Source organism: Cryptomeria japonica, chromosome 2 (assembly GCF_030272615.1).
Source record: "Cryptomeria japonica chromosome 2, Sugi_1.0, whole genome shotgun sequence".
NCBI classification, from domain to species: Eukaryota; Viridiplantae; Streptophyta; class Pinopsida; order Cupressales; family Cupressaceae; genus Cryptomeria; species Cryptomeria japonica.
In genome coordinates, this window is record NC_081406.1 from 446,610,091 (window position 1) to 446,630,251 (window position 20,161).

Genomic DNA, 20,161 nt, shown 5'->3' on the forward strand with positions numbered 1-20,161 from the left:
GCAGGCTGACAAACCTCCAATGTCTTCCGAACTGAAATAGGGAATGTCATGCCTGTCCTATGCTTGTCTCTCTGAATGGAATCAAACTCTAGAAGCTGTCTCACCACTTCCAATAAAATCATTCTGTTAGAAGGATACCTAGGAAGCCTGTACGGTTCGGATTGAAACCCATGGATCCTAAGGTATGTGAAAGTGGGAAACTGAATATACCACGATCCATATTTCTCTATTAGCTTTGTTGCGTCCTTGGACAATCTTTTGTGGATTTCGCCTTGCAACATCCGTGTGATGTACATGGTGAATACATCATTCACTCTCTTATAGTCTTCAATTCTATACATGTTCAGCTGGGGATAGCACTCATGACTCCTGAATTGTCCTTGCCCATTGCCGACTTCACCTTTGCATATAAATCCTTTGTATGAAACAAACCGTGCAAGCAGGTATACCAGGTAGGAAGTCATGGCGAATGACTTGGATCGCTCTACATCCCTCAGCTAAAAGTACAGATTGTCATTTATGATTCTAGACCAATTTACTAATGTTCCTCTAAGACAATCTTGGATGAAGTAGAACATCCATCCATCGAATATTGCACCCTGCGGCGTTCCCATCACTCTGTTAAGTAGGATTACTAAGTCACTATATTCCTCTTTGAAGTCAGTGCACCTGAGTGTCTTGGGAGCCTTGGAATGATAAAGCCTATGCTCAATCGTTCACTCTTTGTTTATCATAGTCTGACATGCATCCATTTTCTTTGTGTACCGCTCTTCATATTCATCCTTAGTTGCATCCTTCATATCTGCTCCACGTGGAATTCCAAACACCTCAGCAATCACATCATCAGCAAGGTAGGCAACGACAATGCCCTCAGGAGTCTTGATTGTTCGCGAGCGATGATCATAACATCGTGCACACTACTGGATAAGTTCACTGCATTGTATGGACTGTGAAGATCCAGCGGCTTGAAAAATACCACTCTTCATAATGTTTACATATGCTGGGGAAGGAATCTGATTTCCGACTCTAAACATCCACTGTCGCATCAAGTTTAGGCTCAGGAAATGTATGTTTGTATCCGTAATCTCCTTCCATCTGGATGACATCTTGGACTCTGGATAGAATACAGTCTGTAGTATCTTTTCTTGTTCTCTTCTTTCCTTAAATCCGAACTTTGACATCGTACCTGTACGAAGCTTGAAGTTAGAACTTAGGAAAAATATAATATTCTTAATAGGATTCCTGACTTCCTAATGATTTTAGGCTAATTAAAGCATTAAGTCAAAAAAATAGTCCACACTCTAAGTAAATCTTAACAATTTAAACACAAAATGTGACAAGACTAGGGTATGAAACCCTCATGAAATCAACACCTCCTTATACTTAGAAATTTCGTGCAAATCATAGTGCAAAGGAGTATACTGGATTAAGAGTGACTAAGGAAAGGTGTGAAAGGTTGTGTTTTCACAAAAAATTATGTCTGAAAACACCTTTCGTATTTAACAATGGAGGTCACAAATCTGAAGACAACTTGCAACTGATAAATTAACCTCTCAAAACATGTTGCAATTCTTCAAAATCTGCACAAATTTGATAAAAATCAGTCTTGATGATGAAACTAATCAATTTTGGGAACATAGATATGGCTGGTAAAAGATAAATTTCTGAGGACAAGCGGCCAATAACACAGTTGCAGACCTGAGACAGCCCTCCAATGGTTTGAAAATGATCCTAAAATGCCTCCAAAATGTCTCCAAATGCAAATCGCTAAAGCGGCAGCGGACTGGGCAATAAAAGTTAAGTCTGAAAAATGAATGTACAGCCAACAATGGAGGTCAAAACCTGAAGCAATGGAGTCAAAACTAAGATCTGAGGCAAATGACAGCAAGTAGGGAACAATGGTGGCATCAAATATGCAAGGAATTCACCAAAACATGCCCCAAAACACTTGCCAAATATAAAATCGAACTTTCCAGCTATGGCACCATCCTCCACAAATCTGAAAATGGTCTTCAATGTGTTAGTTTTCATGATCAGATTAACCATAATAAACAGAAAACTAAAGTTGCACAGTAAAGCATACAAATAGAGGATCACACAACACAAAAGCTACCCTGGGAAAACCTCCCTCTCGGAGGAAAAACCCAGCAACAAGAGATCTTCAGATCTAATTATTATTCTGAAAATGTAGATTCACTTACCCAGCTAGGGCACAATACAACAGCAGGAGATAATAGATAAGATCAGACTTATCTCAGTCCTTAGAATGCATGAAATCACAGTGCTGATTTGCAAGCCTTTACACAGAAATCCGTTGTCCTTTGATTGTGCTTCATTGCCCTTCAATGGTGGTTTGTTGTCCTCTAATTGTCTTCGCAGTCATCTTCTTGTCTTTGTTGTCATGGAGAACAAGTGCGCTATCCTCAAGGTGTATTCATACTAGCACAACAGATATCCTCCTTCAGTCAGATTTCACATATGGAGGAGCAGAGATAGTTCGCTGATTGTGTGTGGTGTATATATCAAATGATACTTCATTTGCTTGCATTTATATATGATTAAACTCCCTTAATCACCCTCCAAGTCGGCTAGGAGGTTTTGGCGCCAAGGTTTATTTGAACCACATTTATTGCCACCCAACTTGGGGCCTATATCCTTCACATGCTACAAAGTAACGGTTATAGGGTCGGCCCTATAATGAGGTTTGCACGTTACATATTGGTGAAGCCCTATCCTTGGGCGCTGAGCTGGAGTATTACGCGTTTGGCAAAGATTAGAGGGCCCAACCCTATTTAAGTTTCCATGCCACCTAAATGAATAGGTGCGATTTACAAACAAAAGGGCCCAGTCCTTTTGGATGGGTTCTAATGTTGCCTTGCGGCAATTAGAACCCATCTCCTATTTATTTTCACCCTAGTTACAAAAACAACACTCCCTCTTAACTAGGGAGGAAAATAAATACAAAACCATATTCACATGGATAATCCCATGGCCTGAAATTTTACAAAGTTTAAGAATAGGGCCCAGCCCTAAGCAATACAAAATACACATCATGATCTGAGCACACAAATACATTGCAATATGAGCCTTTCCATAATGTTCTCCTCAGTAATGCCAATAGAGGATTAAATCAAACTTCATAGCTATATGCTTTCCTGGAACCTGCATATATCACCAAGATTTAAGATCTTTCATCATGCACACCCACAGAGGATGAGAGACCTTTCCTCATGCACACCTGCAAGAAAAATACTCATATGAACATACAACATAAATCATGCACAACCGCAGAGGATACATAAACTTCTCCCAGAGAAGGACAATCTGTCACCTTGCACATCGTAGAGGGTGAATACGCTTCTCCACTGAGAAGAACAAACTACCACCTTGCACTCCGCAGAGAGTGGACTCACCTTGCACTCCGCAGAGTGTGAAAGAAACTTGCCACCTTGCACTCCGCAGAGGGTGAGCAAGAACTACCACCTTGCACTCCGCAGAGGGTGGATGATACACCCAATGTATCATGGTTAGTATCAAAACATTTTGCAATAGACAAGGAATATACATTAGATATATATTATCAATTCCAAAAAGAAATAACTTTGCTATAATCAAGTAGAGATCATACATTAGACATATTCTTATTAAATCCATTATTAGAGCTGAAACACAAAGTTTAGAAAACCAGCAATAAGATTTACTGAAATAAGGTATTTTGACAGTATCATGAGACTCCCTCTAAAACCCTATCTAGATGATAAATCCACAACAAATTTCTTGACTTAAAGTTGGAATCAATCTACAATAGAATTTATCAATTTGTATCCTTAATAAACAGAAGGTTTGAAAGTTTGAGTAGACTTTCAAATCTAGATCTGATGGCATGAGTTGAAGTGGACCTTCTTAGATCATGCTTCAGGACCTGAAAATTTTCCTTCTAGAACAGTTGTAAGGGTTAGTTTCCAATACATCATTACTGAAATAAACGACAAGATCAAAAGTTTTAACTTAGGGATGGATTACAAACCAATAGATCAAAAGAGGAAATCTTCATGATTGTGGGGATTTGATACTTCATTTATGTTTGCATCTTCTTGTTTGTCCTGAATTTGACAGTCCCTTGCAAAGTGGCCAAGCTTGTTGCATCGGAAGCATCGGATGTGAGATAAGTCTCTTGGTCTCTTCCTTGAATGAGGGGTAGAAGAGCTGAAATCTCTATTTCTCTTAAGATCATTCTTCTTCCAATGGCTGCCGTCCTTCTTAGCCAAGAGAACATGTTGCTCATCATAAGGGTTCTTAATTTTTCCTTTTGCAGCCAGCCGAGACTCTTCTTGAATGCAATCTCCCATTAATTGATCAAACTTAGGAAGCTCAACTCTGGCATTGATTCCTTGAACAAACGGTTCCCAAGAGGGAGGAAGACCATTTAGGGCAGTCATAGATAAGTCACTGTCTTCAACGCTCGTTCCAACGGTAGCAAGCTGATCTCTTAGCTCAGAGATTCTTATGAAATAAGCAGCAACAGGTTCTTCTTTCTCTAATATGATGTAAGAGAGCTGATTCCTTAAAGCAAGTATGAGGCTGGTATTGTTGACTTCGTACATCTTTTCCAATGTGGTGAACATCTCCCTAGCGGTCTTCTTCATGGAGATGGATGGCACCAAGTGATTTTTGACGGAGTCTATTATTATCCTTTGAGCTTGGAAGTCCTTCTTCTTCCAATCTACCTTCTCACTTTCATCCTCAGGTTCTTTAGCATTCTTGCCAACATATTCAGCAAGATCATTCAATGCCATCATTATCTTGACCTTCCAAGAAGAGTAATTTGTGAGACCTTCCAACCTATCTTCAGCCCTGATATAAGAAGCCATGAGGACTAAACCTTTCAACAATAGGTTAGATATGAGCACAAATCTGATCACAACCTCTATACGAACCTAGAGCTCTGATACCATGTTAGTTTTCATGATCAGATTAACCATAATAAACAGAAAACTAAAGTTGCACAGTAAAGCATACAAATAGAGGATCACACAACACAAAAGCTACCCTGGGAAAACTTCCCTCTTGGAGGAAAAATCCAGCAACAAGAGATCCTCAGATCTAATTATTATTCTGAAAATGTAGATTCACTTACCTAGCTAGGGCACAACACAACAGCAGGAGATAATAGATAAGATCAGACTTATCTCAGTCCTTAGAATGCATGAAATCACAGTGCTGATTTGCAAGCCTTTACACAAAAATCCGTTGTCCTTTGATTGTGCTTCACTGCCCTTCAATGGTTGTTTGTTGTCCTCTAATTGTCTTCGCAGTCATCTTCTTGTCTTTGCTGTCATGGAGAACAAGTTCGCTATCCTCAAGGTGTATTCATACTAGCACAGCAGATGATGTCCTCCTTCAGTCAGATTTCGCATATGGAGGAGCAGAGATAGTTCGCTGATTGTGTGTGGTGTATATATCAAATGATACTTCATTTGCTTGCATTTATATATGATTAAACTCCCTTAATCACCCTCCAAGTCGGCTAGGAGGTTTTGGCGCCAAGGTTTATTTGAACCACATTTATTGCCGCCCAACTTGGGGCCTATATCCTTCACACGCTACAAAGTAACGGTTATAGGGTCGGCCCTATAATGAGGTTTGCACGTTACATATTGGTGAAGCCCTATCCTTGGGCGCTGAGCTGGAGTATTACGCGTTTGGCAAAGATTAGAGGGCCTAGCCCTATTTAAGTTTCCACGCCACCTAAATGAATAGGTGCGATTTACAAACAAAAGGGCCCAGTCCATTTGGATGGGTTCTAATGTTGCCTTGCGACAATTAGAACCCATCTCCTATTTATTTTCACCCTAGTTACAAAAACAACACAATGCACCTTCCAATGGTCTGAAAACAGCAAGCAATGATGGCGGTATCAAGGAGAATCACCTTTGTTTTAAGATAAAACTCCAAACACAAAAGATTGCCTTCACCAAAAATCGCGATTTTCTCAAAAATGCCGAACTTCACCAAAATCGTGGCATGGGCGGGTCTCAATGGCAGCAAACCAGTCTGAATCAGCAGTAACAATAGTAGCCCCAAGGAAAATCGCCAACTTAGAGGTAGGAGCCCTCTAACAGCCCCCCAAAAATTCGAAAATCCGAAACAATGGAGTCAATAAGCTTGAATGGCAGCAATGGAGAGGATTGCCAAGCTGGAAAAAATGGAGGAAAAATGGAGGCCTTCAATCTAACACTTCACTTCAACACTTGCTCTGAAATCGCCAACCATGGAGAAAATCGCCCTTGCATGGAATCTACCTGGCAAACTTAATAATAAAATAATGCTGGACTCCTCCCTTTTAACTTACTTTCATCACCAATTTTCACCACACAAGCAATGTGGGATAAAACACTTGTTCTTATACTTGCTTGGGTGAAACTAATTTGCTTCTAGAAGGTTGAAAACATTAAATGCTCATTGCGAATCATTTATTAATTGCTTTCATCTTTTAAATAATCATTGCCTTTTATTAAAAACAATTTAAATGAGGTTCATTTATTAAAATATTTCAATTTAAATCAAAATGGGCCAATTGGGGAAAATCGATCCTAGTAAGGATTAATAAATCCTCACAAAATCACTTTAAAAATCGTCAAGTATCCCCTTAGGGGAAAATCGATCCCAATCTGGATGAAAATCCGGACTCAAAACTTATGAAATGTGCACAAAAATGGGCTAGGGGAAAATCGATATGAGTGTGGAGTGAAAAATTCCACCAAAAATTAAGTCATCACCCAAAAAATACCCTCTGGCGGAAAAACGACTTCAGCCTGGATGAAAATCCGGACTCAAAATTATGAAATGCACTCTCAGTGGAAAATCGCTATGAGTCTGGATGAAAATTCGGACACAAATCCTAAAAAACTTGTCACAAATACCTGGTGGAAAATCGACCCAGGTGTGGAATGAATACAAACATCATCAGCAACCTATCCATACCTCCCTGGTGGAAAATCGTGGGTAGTCAGAATAAATCTTGACACTTAGTCAAATTTTAATGCTTCCAGGGGAAAAACGACCTTAGTGTGGATTCACAATGGTGGAAAAATGAGGCAAGTATGGATTTCGGGGGAAATTCATGTCCAGTTTAGATTCTGAGAGAGGAAAACCCTGGGTAGTCAGGAATATTAGGGGAAAAACACCTCTAGTATGGAATTTTGACACCTCTAGTATGGAATTTTGACCTTTTTACCCTTAGAATATGGATTTTACTTCGGAAAATGATGATTTTTCCACTCAGAATCACTTAGAAACTTTGAAACTTAATAAAACTCAACTAGACTTAGGCAGATTCATCAGAAATTGGAGTGTAACACAAGGGAATCTATCGGGATAAAGTGCGAAATCAACTTGAATAATCCACTAAGAGCGAGAAAACAACTCCAAAAGGTCTGAAAACACTTTAGCACTTAAAATCACCGACGAGGACATTTAAAAACATGTTAATGCTTCAAAAGGGTCAACACTTAGACAAAACTAGGATCATTTAGAAATCTCAATTTTCACGTGCTTGATCCTATAACCTCAAAAACCCTAAACGACACTAGGCATGATCAAAACTCTGAGACTCAGGCATGGGAAACACAAAGTTGCCCACTAAGTAGCCAAAACCATAACCTAACAATGCAGAAAGCAGGAAAAGAGGGGGTCCCCATTAGCAATAGGGCGTTGTGTGAAAAGGTCACAACACGTACCCAATGAGGGCTTTACACAGTTCCGCTCCATCACATTGACCTCTCATCTCTTATGATTGATTCACTTCAACAATTGATCCTTGTGGAGATAGTAGGGAAGCCACAATAGGGTGCCTTTGACCCTCAACCCTAGGCCCAAGGTTAGGACCTTATCCTCCTTGACCTCATGACATCATGAGGTGTCCTCGTGGTTCTTAACCAATGATTGTTGATCATCTTTACGAGGCGTTATGGCTAGTGAGGAATCTCTCACCGTTCCCCCTATTGTGTCCCTTCTATCACAATTGCAAACAATGATAAAACACACAAATTATATATAATGATCCTCAAGCATTATTCTCATTACGAATATACATAAAATATGTTACTTATATTTTATTATATGTCTTTTCAGTATTGTATTACATTGATAATATCATCCTATGCTAGTAATATTATATCAGGTTTCATTATCCGAATTAACTTCAGATTTTATTAGACCATATTAATCAGATTATATTAACATTATGTTATATTGTTACCCCATATTAACAGTTTTATTATGTTAATGTTTTTCTTCGTAGATCATATTAACAGTATTAATTTGTACTCACAGCGTTATACTATATATATTATTAGCAGTCTTAATATCTCGTATCTATACCAGTAGGTAATTCCCAAACAATATAATTACTGCTGCACTCTTTCATTCATGATTTCATTATTTCATCCTTTTGTTGTATTAGTAATGTGAGCTTCATATATTATCTTATTTTCTATCAGTAATAAGTTAACTTTATTAGATCTGATTACCTTTATGATCTTATGTCAGATATGAACTTTAAAAAATGATTGTTAATGATGAGTATTAGTCTCTTATAATATACATTAATCTTTATATTGGGCAATGCACATTTCTTATTATCATTAGTGAATGCTGTATGTTAAACCATAAACAATATTTAGTAATTCCCTTACGTATTATCATAAACTTCCACTTACCTGTGCTGTGTGATGAGCGACGATAACAATCAAACTTTCTTTTACTTTCTTCCTATTCCCGTATTCTCTTTGCCTTATCTCCCTCCAAAGGTTCCCCTCCAACATGGTCTGCTGGGCCTTCTTATACACGTAGATGCTGATGTGAAGGGATGTGTTTCCTTGGGTGTCCTTAATTAGAGTTTGTGTAATGGTACACAGCCTTAATAAGTATATAATGGATCGCTGCCCTTGTCTTATAAATAATATATTATTTAATAATCATTAGATGCTTAGTCATTATTTAATAAATGGTTATTCATTATTTAATAATATATTGCTTATAGAAATAAATGGATGATTAATCAATATTAAATAAATATATTGATATTTAATTATAAATTTTAATTTAATTTCTATTTTTATTCTCGTGTATTTTAATTTTATTTTTAAATTATATTTCTAAATTGGGACATTACAAATTAGCTCTTGAAAGTCTTATGAAGGATAAGTTTCGAAATACTGCAGAATGATGAAGTGCCATGACTTTATTAGTCAACAGTTTTTGAGAACATGAAATTATGTCTATGGAATAGAAAGTAGATTGGCTTCAAGATATGAATACAGCATAGGAACCTGTGTGTTCATTGTTACTACGAAATAAGAACTGCATGATTTAAGACAACATTTCTTGAGAACATGATAGCATATCTTTGAATTAGGTAGTAGATTGCTATTGAGATATGACAAGAATAGGAAACTGTGGTTCTACCATTCTGAAAAACTTTGTTTGATATCTTTCTGCACTTGATAGTTTACCCTCTGGCATATTGGCTGCAGGTATTTCATCTAGCTGCAGCTTATATTTACTTTGATAAATTTTTGTGTATGGCTTCTTATTTTTAAGCTTAGCAAGCATATTAATTCAATGAATAATCAATTTCTTGTTCGTAGTTTGAACTGCTGTTTTTTGAGAAGTTAATTATCGCCATTCTTGTTTATTTATAGCTTAGGTCACTAGCACTTCCTTTCACTGTGATGGAGTGGGCATTGCCACCTGTCCCAAAACCACAACAAAAATCATCATCTCAGCAGCCGTCCAATTTTTCTAAAGAACAACCCATTGTTGCTTCAAATCTAGCAGCAACCAGTGCACATTCTGCCAATTCAAGTAAGGAATCAACTGATAATGTTTATTTGTATTGCATCATAGAAGTGGGGGTATGTTTGATAAAACATATTTTCTCTACTTGGAAAGGTCATCATATTACCTGCTTTTTATGCTTAACTGAGAAACATTATTGAGTTGGCAGAGTCAGGTACATCTGAAGGTGCAGCTGAAGAGACGGGTGAAAGTTTTGCATTTGCATTAGTTAATGGATCTATTGGAGTTTTTGAGGTTCGTGGCAGGAGAATTCGAGATTTCAGGTTGACCCTCTTCTTTTTGTTGATTTTGAGATCTGTATTTAATATTTATAGGAGTAGCAAATGCCTAGCTAGTGAATATTGAGATATTAGCAATCTACTAAAAATTCCTTGGGAAGATTTATTTGTCATTTTAAAAAAGAATACAATTTTTTTTAAGATGCATAATGTTATAAGAGAGGAATTTTATCTAGAAATTATGTGACTAAGTCTGAAGTTCTTCAGATGCATTATCTTATTGGGGAGGAATCTTAAGAAATTATCTAACATGAAGTATGGACTTCTTCAGATGGACAAAGTTATAAGGGAAGACTCTTATATAGAAATTATGTGACATGATGTGCGGAGTTCTTCATTCTTTTGAATCTTATTTGTATAGGTTGATTTGCCAGAGATGTTGTCTAGTTTTCACTTTACACACTTATCCTTATCTTTCAGTTTTATATTGATATAAATTTCATTGCTTATGCTTAAATATGCCCTCAGTCAGCTCCATCAGTTTTCACAATATTTATGGTATTGACCTTTGATCTGAGATCTGGGTAAGTGTTTGGCCAATGCTTCGATGCAGGGACAAGTGATTGTGTGGAGTCTGTGGATCATTTACCTTTCCCAGCCACGAGGAAGGGTTTTTAAATGATTAATCTAAGTTCTCTAATTAATCTCTGTTTATGAGCATATGTAGAATGTGTTATTGAGGAAGTTAGGATTGTTTTTGATCCTTGTGCAGCTGGAAGACATGATAAATCCAGAAGTACAGCAGAATAGAGTTAGCTAGAAACCAATTAATAAAGTCTGGTTTGAATCAAGCATAGAAATCTCTATGCAAGAAGAATGAAAGACATGATATGCATGTGTAGTGCCTATAAATCTGAAGTGTACAAGTAACATAAAGATAGCAGTAAGAAATAAAAAGTTTCTTAACAAAATAAGATACAAACACTTCAAGTGTTTCTGAGACCCTTAAACACTACCTTAAGTAAATGATTATAATTTTTGCCAAGTGAAATGTAATAGGTCCTTAGACACAAGAATGCTCAATGTGCATTTAATATCTACATGAAATATATCTAGCATTTTATGGCATAGAAGGCATTAAGTATGCAACCTACAGAGAATTAACATACAGTTAGATTAATCTGAATTTGAGTATGATTTGAGGAAAAGTAATTGAAAAGCAACTATACTAATTGTGTCCTGTAATGATGAGTGAAGTTAAGGCCCAAGTTCATCTGAAACACAATAAACCTTACATGCTATGCTCTAACATATATTGTAGAAATTATGGTCTAGTCCAAAGCCTATAGTTTGTAAGCTAAATTATTTATTAAATGACACTTATTCACCTGAATGATGCACATTTGCAGTCACCTTTAGGGTTATGTGAATATCTTGATCTAAATTGTGTCAGCAAATGGTTTAAAACATAGATTGCAAACTTGGCAAGTACTTGGCTTCGCTATTTTTTCTTGCTCCCAACTTTTCCAGAGTAAACTTGCTTTGGTTTTATCAAGTTTGCTCGAGTTATTTGCCAAGTACTTGGTGAGTTTGAGGATTAGACTTACCTGCATGTGAAGTGCTGAAAAAGCACGTTTTTGTGGGTTTATTAGCCCTACATGCTCATGTTAGACAAACATCCAAGCATTATAACATTGTACAGGAAATTGCAAGGATTTTATAGGGGATTTGGAGAGCAATTTTTTGGAATTTCGCAAAAATGCGTTTTAGACACTGCAAAAACATGTTTAGGTGGCTTTATAAGCCCTATCTGCTTATGTTATGAAAATAGTTTTTTGCTTTTAAAAACAATTATGAAAATGTTGTGGCATGAAGGCCTTTGTCAGTTTTGAAGGTGTTTGTTTGGGCTTGTTGGTGGGTGCTCCACATCTGGACCTTGCCTTGTACCATGATAGGGAATGCACTAGGGGCACTAACACGGTATCCTGCGAAGTGGGGTGGTCCTCCACCTCATTCATGGCGTTGCCTCCAACCTCCTGCCAAACTCATTTGATACAGTTAAATTTATATTTTTCAAAAACAATGTGTTTTTTCCTTTTATTTTTAAAAATTTCTGAGTTTTTGTTGAGCCAGAAATTTTTGTTTTGCCAAGTAGTTTGAGGCTTAGTTTGTGAACTATGCTTTAGAGTAAGCAAGAATATTAACCAAATTATAAACGTAAGGAAGGCATTGAATAAAATAGAATAGAAGATTTTTAACGTTCATTTGGCCAAAGATAAACTGAGGGACAGCTGAGCCAGCCATTGCAGCTTTCTGTATTGTTGATCTTTTGCTATTTATTTTGATGATGAACTCTTTTGTTTTCCCAATCTTCTCGTTTTTGAAGAGATTTTGAAAAGCGAATTCTGCTAAAGAACACCTGTAACTGATGCGAATGTCACTGTAAGGTTTGCACTCTCAGTAAAGTGCCTCAGCTGTGCAGAAGATACATACCCTTGCAGCAGTCTCTTTGTTTTGTCTCTTCTGTATACCTGTTTCCCAGTAAAGATGATGTGAGTTAGTCCTCAATTCAGCTATTAGCATTTTTACTCTTCAAGGGATATTCACCTCTATATAGGCCTTTTGGTGATGCTCACATGTGGGGTTAAATTCATCATGATAATAATTTTAATGAAGTAACTTAGATTAGAATATAAGGTTTTTATGTAATAGAAATTAACTGAATCAAGCAGTAAATATAAAAGCAGATCTAATTTAGTAATGAGAATGCAACTCAAAAAGAAAGTGCTAAAATATGATGGAATATCAATAATCCTTCTCTTGGAAGGAAAAATATGCAGTTTCTATACGTCTTCATGTTTTAATTGAAATAGTAACTGAGACATTCTTTGTTTCTTACCATGACAGCCATCACCGGACTCACCTGAAAAGGGAAGGAGAAGAATAGGGAGAGAAGAAAGGGGAGAAATGAACGATTTGGATATTGTGAAAGTTTTGGAGACTTCATCGGACACAATGAGAGTAACCATGATTGTTAGCATAATAAATGGTCGTTGTGATTTGAGTAGTGTTGTAATCTGAGTGATCATCTATCAAGGCACATGTAGGCCAATCTGATAGCAAAAACAGGCTTATTTGGCAAAAAAAGTTATTACCTGTGGAGAAAAGAAAATGTTTCCATGGGAAATGATGGGAAGGGCTTGGGCAATGGAGGAGTCAAGAGGCACAAGAAATCCTCTGTGATAATATATAGGTCATCAAAAGGCCTGCCATCAGTGCATGAACGGCCTTTTCTAGAAAGAGGCCGAATGTATCTATCGCAGACATTTAGTACTTATGGCACAAGGAAGTGATGACCACGGATAAATCTAGGTTTTGGTACAAAATGAAAAAAATATCAAAATTTAGCTGGGTTCGAGCCAAGTTTTGTATTCGTCGTATAAAATGGACTTAGAATTTCCTAGGTCTGTTTTAGAGTCAACCTGGCTGTAACCGGGCCTATTTTGCAGGGCAGCGGACAACTGAGTGGGGGATGTGGATTGGTATGAACCAAACCTAGATTCAGGGGCTTTATGAACAAACCAGTAATGTAGTTGAGGACATATTACTCTGATAAGCTTGGTTATCAAATCCAACTTGGTCCAAATATTTTGAACTGGATGGATTTGTCCAGTTATAGATTTTTCTATTGCTGTTGAATTTTTTTTGAACCTTTTTGAAGATTCAGAATTTCTGAATTTTTTGGATCTCTTAAACAAATAAAAAATTTCAAACCTGGTAGCCATGCAGATATATGTGATTCATCTACATTTAGTATCAATCTCTGGCTATTTATAGTTTTATACATTAACTTATAATGATTGCTATTCTCAGTTGTTTTGGATTCTTTTCGTATTATGCTCTTCAGCGGTCATCTCAATTTTTTTGGTTTCCGTAATGCCAACTATGTTGTAGTTTTCACTCTGACTGGAGTAAGTGCTGTAGTAACTTGAGTGCTTACTGTCCAAAATGTCCAATTTACATGCATTTACTAGTCGCTTTACATCCGTCCAGCTATGTCTTAATATTGAGAGTTCTACCGTCAGTAACAAACCTTTGATTTCCATAACTCAATCAATGACTAGGTTTTCATTCAATGTTGCTTGTTACCCCTTGCTGTTTCGTGTATTTATCAACTTTGTGGTTCTTCTGTTCTCTCTTAAGTTTCACTTTCTTTAATTCTGTGCCTTGCATGTGACTGAGATATTGTCAGAAATTCCCTAACATTCCATTTCCTTTAACTCTAATTTTTTGTTTGTATGCATTTGGAGCTTATTATTCTTTTCTAACATCATAGAATTGAGGCTCCACATATGTTTTCTGTTTGAGAAATACTTGTGGCTCTGGTTTACTACTCGTGCATTTCAGATTCTTTGTGGTAGCTTCTTTCTTCTTGTCTCACAGAAGTGTGCAGTTGAGCTTCATCTGTGCTGCAAAATTACAAGGCTTTGTATAGCTTTTCTTCATTTTGATTGTCTGAATGACATTAATGTATGAGTATACTCGCAACATGCATCTTTTAGTCTATCGATTAGCTGAATGCTTTCAGGCTGTTAGGGGTGTTTTTGAAGAAAACTGATAGAAACGAATCTAAGAGGCACTTATTAATGTATGTAAACTTCAAATTAACACCTTTTCAAAAAAGCTATAAACCTTGACAAGTTACCAGTTGGGATTTCATCAGAATTCATATCTTCTGGAATTTATTTATAAATCGAAATGATAATAGTAGATAGCATACAAGGGATGATTATCATAGCAAGTCATAGTTTAGGAATAAATGTTTAACAATCTAAACTTAAAGATACATTTCAAACCAGTCAACTTAGTGAAAGGGTAAGTCTAGAAAAGGAAAAAAGAAAGGTTTGATATGTTAAATGTTTGATATTGAATTAACACACTCAAAACGGCCTTCTCAAGGTAACTCAGTTCGACCTAGTTAATTTTTAATTAAATAAAATGATTTGCTCTGTAACTCGTATTCTAACAGGATACTATTTCTCTCTGTTTCTTATTCATACAGACCCAAGTGGCCCACATCTTCATTTGTTTCACCAGATGCATTAGTGACAGCAATGGCTTATCGGTTGCCTCATGTGGTATACTTACTGAACCTCTTATTTGTTCAGTTGAGCTATATTAGTTAACCCTTTTCCATCAATTCAAAGTCCTTTCTGATAGTTTTGTTTGTGCTGTGTGATTAGAAATATGTTTATTTCCCTTTCATACTGATATCATTGGTACTAGAAACTATGAAATGCACATGGTTTTGATTTATTTTATGTGGCACTGTATTTTCAGGTAATGGGCAACAGGTTAGGAAATATACGGTGGTGGGATGTAATTAGTGGACAGTCATCGTCATTTAACACTCACAGGGGGGGAATTCGCAGGATCAAGTTCGCTCCAGTTGTAGTTGGGGATCAGAGTCGAGGACGTGTAGCTGTGCTTTTTAATGACAATACATTTTCGATATATGATTTGGTAAGGAAAACCTAACATCATTTGATTGGTGGAAATAATCAAATTTTAATAGATCTAGGTAGTGATAACTTTTAGATGAAGAAGATTTTCCAAAAATATTTTTATCATTTTTGAGCACTGGTTAGCACCAATTTGGTGTCTTGTTTCAAGACAATCTTACAGACTGTGACTTATAATGCTTTTATGCTTGTTCTCTTTCATATTATTTCTCTTAACGGTACAATAACAAATAAGGATATGTTTATGTTTTGGGGAATCATACAAACTGATAAATTTATATTCTGTAAGGAAAAAGTTTGTTTATTTCCTTCATGCAATTTATATGAAGGGTAGTGTTGTTGTCATCTGTTAAAATTACTCTGCTATACAGTTTTTACTTACCTGCCAGATTAATATGTAACTGATTGAAATAAATGTTTCATTTCTTTTGTTTCAGGATACACAAGACCCATTGGCAAATGCCATTTTGCAACCACAATTTGCAGGAATTCTGGTGCTGGAGCTTGATTGGTTTCCATTGCGTTTTGACAAGAAAGAGCCACTTTTACTTTGTCTTGCTGGGGCAGATAGTAGCTTTCGTCTTCTTGAGGTTAATACGTACGTATATTTATTTTGATGCAGTTAAACCTTAGTTTTGAGTAGCATCTGAAATTTTCTTATCTGTAATTAAACCGTTACCTTGAAGGTTATCCTAACACAAACTTGCAACTTGGTAAATACTTTGTAGTGCATCCAACACAAGCCCAAGGTCATCAAGTGGCTCAAATTCAGCATCAATTGAACCACCATTGAATGGAATGCCACTTCTACTAGCCATGTCTCTCTCAAGTTCCATTCCTACGCCTTTGATGCATGTCACACCTTCGTGGTCTTCACCTTGAAAGAAAAATGCAAAAACTAAGAAACCTGGCTGTAGAGAAAAAATCTTCAAAAATGCAAATGAAATGAGTTGAAACTTGAATGAATGTTTCGATGCATTTCATGCATCATAAGGGGTGAAATTAGGGTTTAGATGTTTAAAAAATATTAAAAAAGGTGTTTTTTTAATTGCTTTTTGGTCTTTTATGACTCGTGGGCCCTGTTTTTGGGAACCCACGGGCCTTGGTTCTCCTGAGTCCTCCCGAGTTCTCCTTGGGTTTCACCCTGGTCCTACCCAGGTGGAACCCAAGGAGAGCCAGGCCCGGACCAGGACTGGGCAAGAACTAGGACCTGGACCTAGCCCTTTTAGACAAGAACTGGTATCTTAGAGATCCACACCATTAGAATTCATAAATAAAAGGTAAATGACCACAGACCTTAGAAATATGGTACAAGGAAATTTGTTTGGGGTTGTACTTACATCCTTTCCTAAGTTGGTTATTAAGTTAGTTGCATAATTTTAGTACTAATTTTCCTAAAACAAGGTGTGGTTGGCCCTTTCATTGTGGGAATATAATGTGTATACACATAGATTTAAATTTTTTTACAAGGTGTGATGCAAATTTTCAGGTTTATATTGATGATTAGGTGTGTTAGCTAAATGCCTGGGTTTTCTATCTTCCATAATGCCAAGTTTTCATACTAATTGGCTAAGTGACTTCATTTGGATAGACTTCCTTAATTTGGGCTAGTAGTAGAAGGCTTATTGGTTGTTCTCTTTCATATTGTACGAGGGACTCATCTAGGTGTTGGTAAGGATTTTTATTTGCATTTACCAAATGAATTTCTCCAACTGTAGAAGACTGATTTTTTGAAAGGGGATTGAAAATTGAGGGTATAAATTGCATCATATGTATCAAAGGTTGACCTAAAAGAAAATTGTTTGAAAGAATCCTATCCACAACATAGGATAGGACTGATTTGACAAATTTTCTGGTTCTAACATGATGTGTTGTAACAATGACAAATAAATTAGAGGGAGATTTGTTGAAACCTTTATCTATAGTTTTAGTGGGTTCAAGGTTGCCAACATGGTTCAAAAACATGGACATGGGACTCGAGAAAAAATTGGCAAGTAAAAACACATAAATCTGTAAAATAATCTTAAAAAACATGCCCAAAACTGAATTAGAGAACTCATAAGTAGTTTTGCTTCATTTATAGATCAAAAAATTAGTTCAATGCACATTATAATGTTCTATCATATATGATATATCAATAAATATAAAAATTACAGACCCTTATTCATAATCTACAAATTTTTTATATAACTAAAAATTCATAAAGGATGTATGGATCATAGAAATGAGACTCGAAGTTGGCGAGGGTGACTCGATTCGAGACTCGAGAATCGGCAAAAAAAACTCGGCGCAGACTCTACAAAGACTCGACTAATGAAAACCCCAAGAAATTTAAATTGTTTTAAGGATTTAAAACTTGTTTCATGCACCCTTTATTAAATAAGCCTCAAAGACACAATAACATCATGAAGTAGAAGCTAATTTAATCACATACACAAATATGCATCAATCACATAATTATAAATGCAAATTATAGTTGAAGGAAATAGCACACTTAGATGTTTAAATTTTGACAATTGTATACAAAACTCATGGAACATCAAATGTTCCAAACAGATATCAAAACAATAACTAGAAGTCTATGGCTTAAAGGAGCCTGCATCCCTCTTACAAAGGCATCTAAGGTAGGTCTTGTTTATGGGGAAATTCAGTATTTCTGTCAACACAAAAGAATTCACAGAGTCTATCCTATTCTCTCTTGGATAAGGGCACTTTGTATGCCTTCTGACTATCCAAACAATGTAACCTCAAGGTTTCTAATGTCAGGTCATGACTATGCTTAGTATAGCTTATTATTGATTGGATTTGCTGGTAATCTTAAGGGGACTTACACGTTACAAGTTGGCTTGCATTTGATATGGCAATATGATTGATGCTTTACTTCTCAAACTGGTTGAAATAAATAGCAAAAGGATAGGGTTTAGAGAATCTAAGGACAATGATGCTAATCGCTGATGCTGAAGATAGACAAATTTCTCATAAAACTATTAGCTAGAGATAAACTCACAACTCCAAAGAATTAGTGCAATCTCCAAAGGAAAACAAAAGGGGTTTTTAGACCATGAACATACATTAAGTACCCAATTCTTGTGCAACTTAGACGAAAATTGATAGTTGAACTAACAACATTAAAAGGCTCAGACTAAAAACCTCCAATCAAAAAACCTGCAATGGTATGAACCAAAAATCAATCAGATATCGTCACACTTTGCCAATAAAATCATTGAACATTAACAAAGTTGATGAAAAGAAACCATGCAAACAAGTGAAGGCAAAAGTCAAAACACAATGTTTCAATTCTGTATTCACTTGCTTCAACGGCTATTACAACAATTTTGCCTGACAATTCATACTCTACTCCCATTTCTAACTTCTAATATCTATGTCCTGCCTCTATTTTCTAACTTCCTAACTCCTTACAATGAGATAGGTGCTAGCTTTTTATAGATCTTACATTTTGAATGAATGGCTAGGATTCAATGGCCTAGATTTGCCCTCTAGAAAGGCTAGCTACCTTTAGTTAATGGTCTTAACTACCTCCAACCACTTTTTAAGTACTTTCAATTAATCCCACTACAAGACTAAGTGCATGTGGCTCAAGACACAAAAAGACAAACTTGGTAGCTGGGTGAACAACTAACTTTCGGTCCCCTTTGAATTGCATTGAATAGGGCCCAAAATTTGTCATTTTACATTAAAATAATTGCCATTACAATAAATGCAAATTCTTGTCATTTCCAGCTATTCCTTTTCTATTTTTGAATGTTGCCTCTAGCACCTCTGTGACTTGTCATTGTCTTCCAAAACTCTGGGAAGAGCATCATTTTAGCCTTCTGCACTGTGGTAGAGGTTCTTTGCAACTTTTTGGGTGTGCCCCTTGACATCTTTAGGGTTTTGAACTTGTTGAACTTTCACTTGGCTGATTAAAAAAAAGGGGTGGAACTCGGCCTTAATGGGTAAAATGCGAACCTTAATACACAACGCACCCTTCATTCTTTACTTAACGCCCCAGTGGTTAAAGGAGAAAACTCGGTGTTGTGAAGTAAAAACCTTCCTTTCGATCTAAAAACATGACTAGTGAGCTAGTAAGGGGGAATTTCAGCTTTTTGAGGCAAAATGCGATTTTGAGCTTAAAACATCTCCTTGCATTTTTTCATTTATTACCTTCACCTTACTAAGGGACCAAACTCGACCTTAATTGGTAAAAGTGTCAAAAGACATTTTGGCATTTTGTTTGAATTTGCCTATCATTATCATAAGGCCATCCTCAGGCGCCTTTACCATTTGAACTCATTATCCTCTTTCTCGTGCTCACCACTTCGCAAACTTAGACAAAACTCGTATGGGACCTCGAAGATGCAGGAACCAAAAAGGGGGACCCTGTCGATGATGGGGAGGGTGTGCAAGGCACAATAGAGCAAACTTGATGTAGATTTAGGAATTCTTCCATGTTTAAAATGGACTTCATTTGGAATCAAGGAATTCCTTCCTTTGCCATTTTCTTGTGATCTTTTATTAACATTCCTGACCATGAATTCCCTTGGCCTAACTTTCTTTCCG

General features: G+C 36.5%; 1 protein-coding gene across 5 annotated transcripts in view; it reads left to right on the plus strand.

Moving 5' to 3' along the window:
• LOC131031599 (uncharacterized) overlaps nucleotides 1-20,161 on the plus strand; it is a 250,528-nt gene that overhangs the window by 81,439 nt on the left and 148,928 nt on the right. For all 5 annotated transcript variants that reach the window (XR_009103063.2, XR_009103062.2, XM_057962752.2 and 2 more), the window contains 5 exons: nucleotides 9,705-9,867; nucleotides 10,010-10,124; nucleotides 15,142-15,217; nucleotides 15,420-15,602; nucleotides 16,039-16,199. Coding sequence is in view for 3 of the 5 variants with exons in the window: in XM_057962752.2 (XP_057818735.2) it covers nucleotides 9,705-9,867; nucleotides 10,010-10,124; nucleotides 15,142-15,217; nucleotides 15,420-15,602; nucleotides 16,039-16,199 (698 nt within the window). In the remaining 2 variants the exon portion in view is untranslated. The remainder of the gene's footprint in view (nucleotides 1-9,704; nucleotides 9,868-10,009; nucleotides 10,125-15,141; nucleotides 15,218-15,419; nucleotides 15,603-16,038; nucleotides 16,200-20,161) is intronic.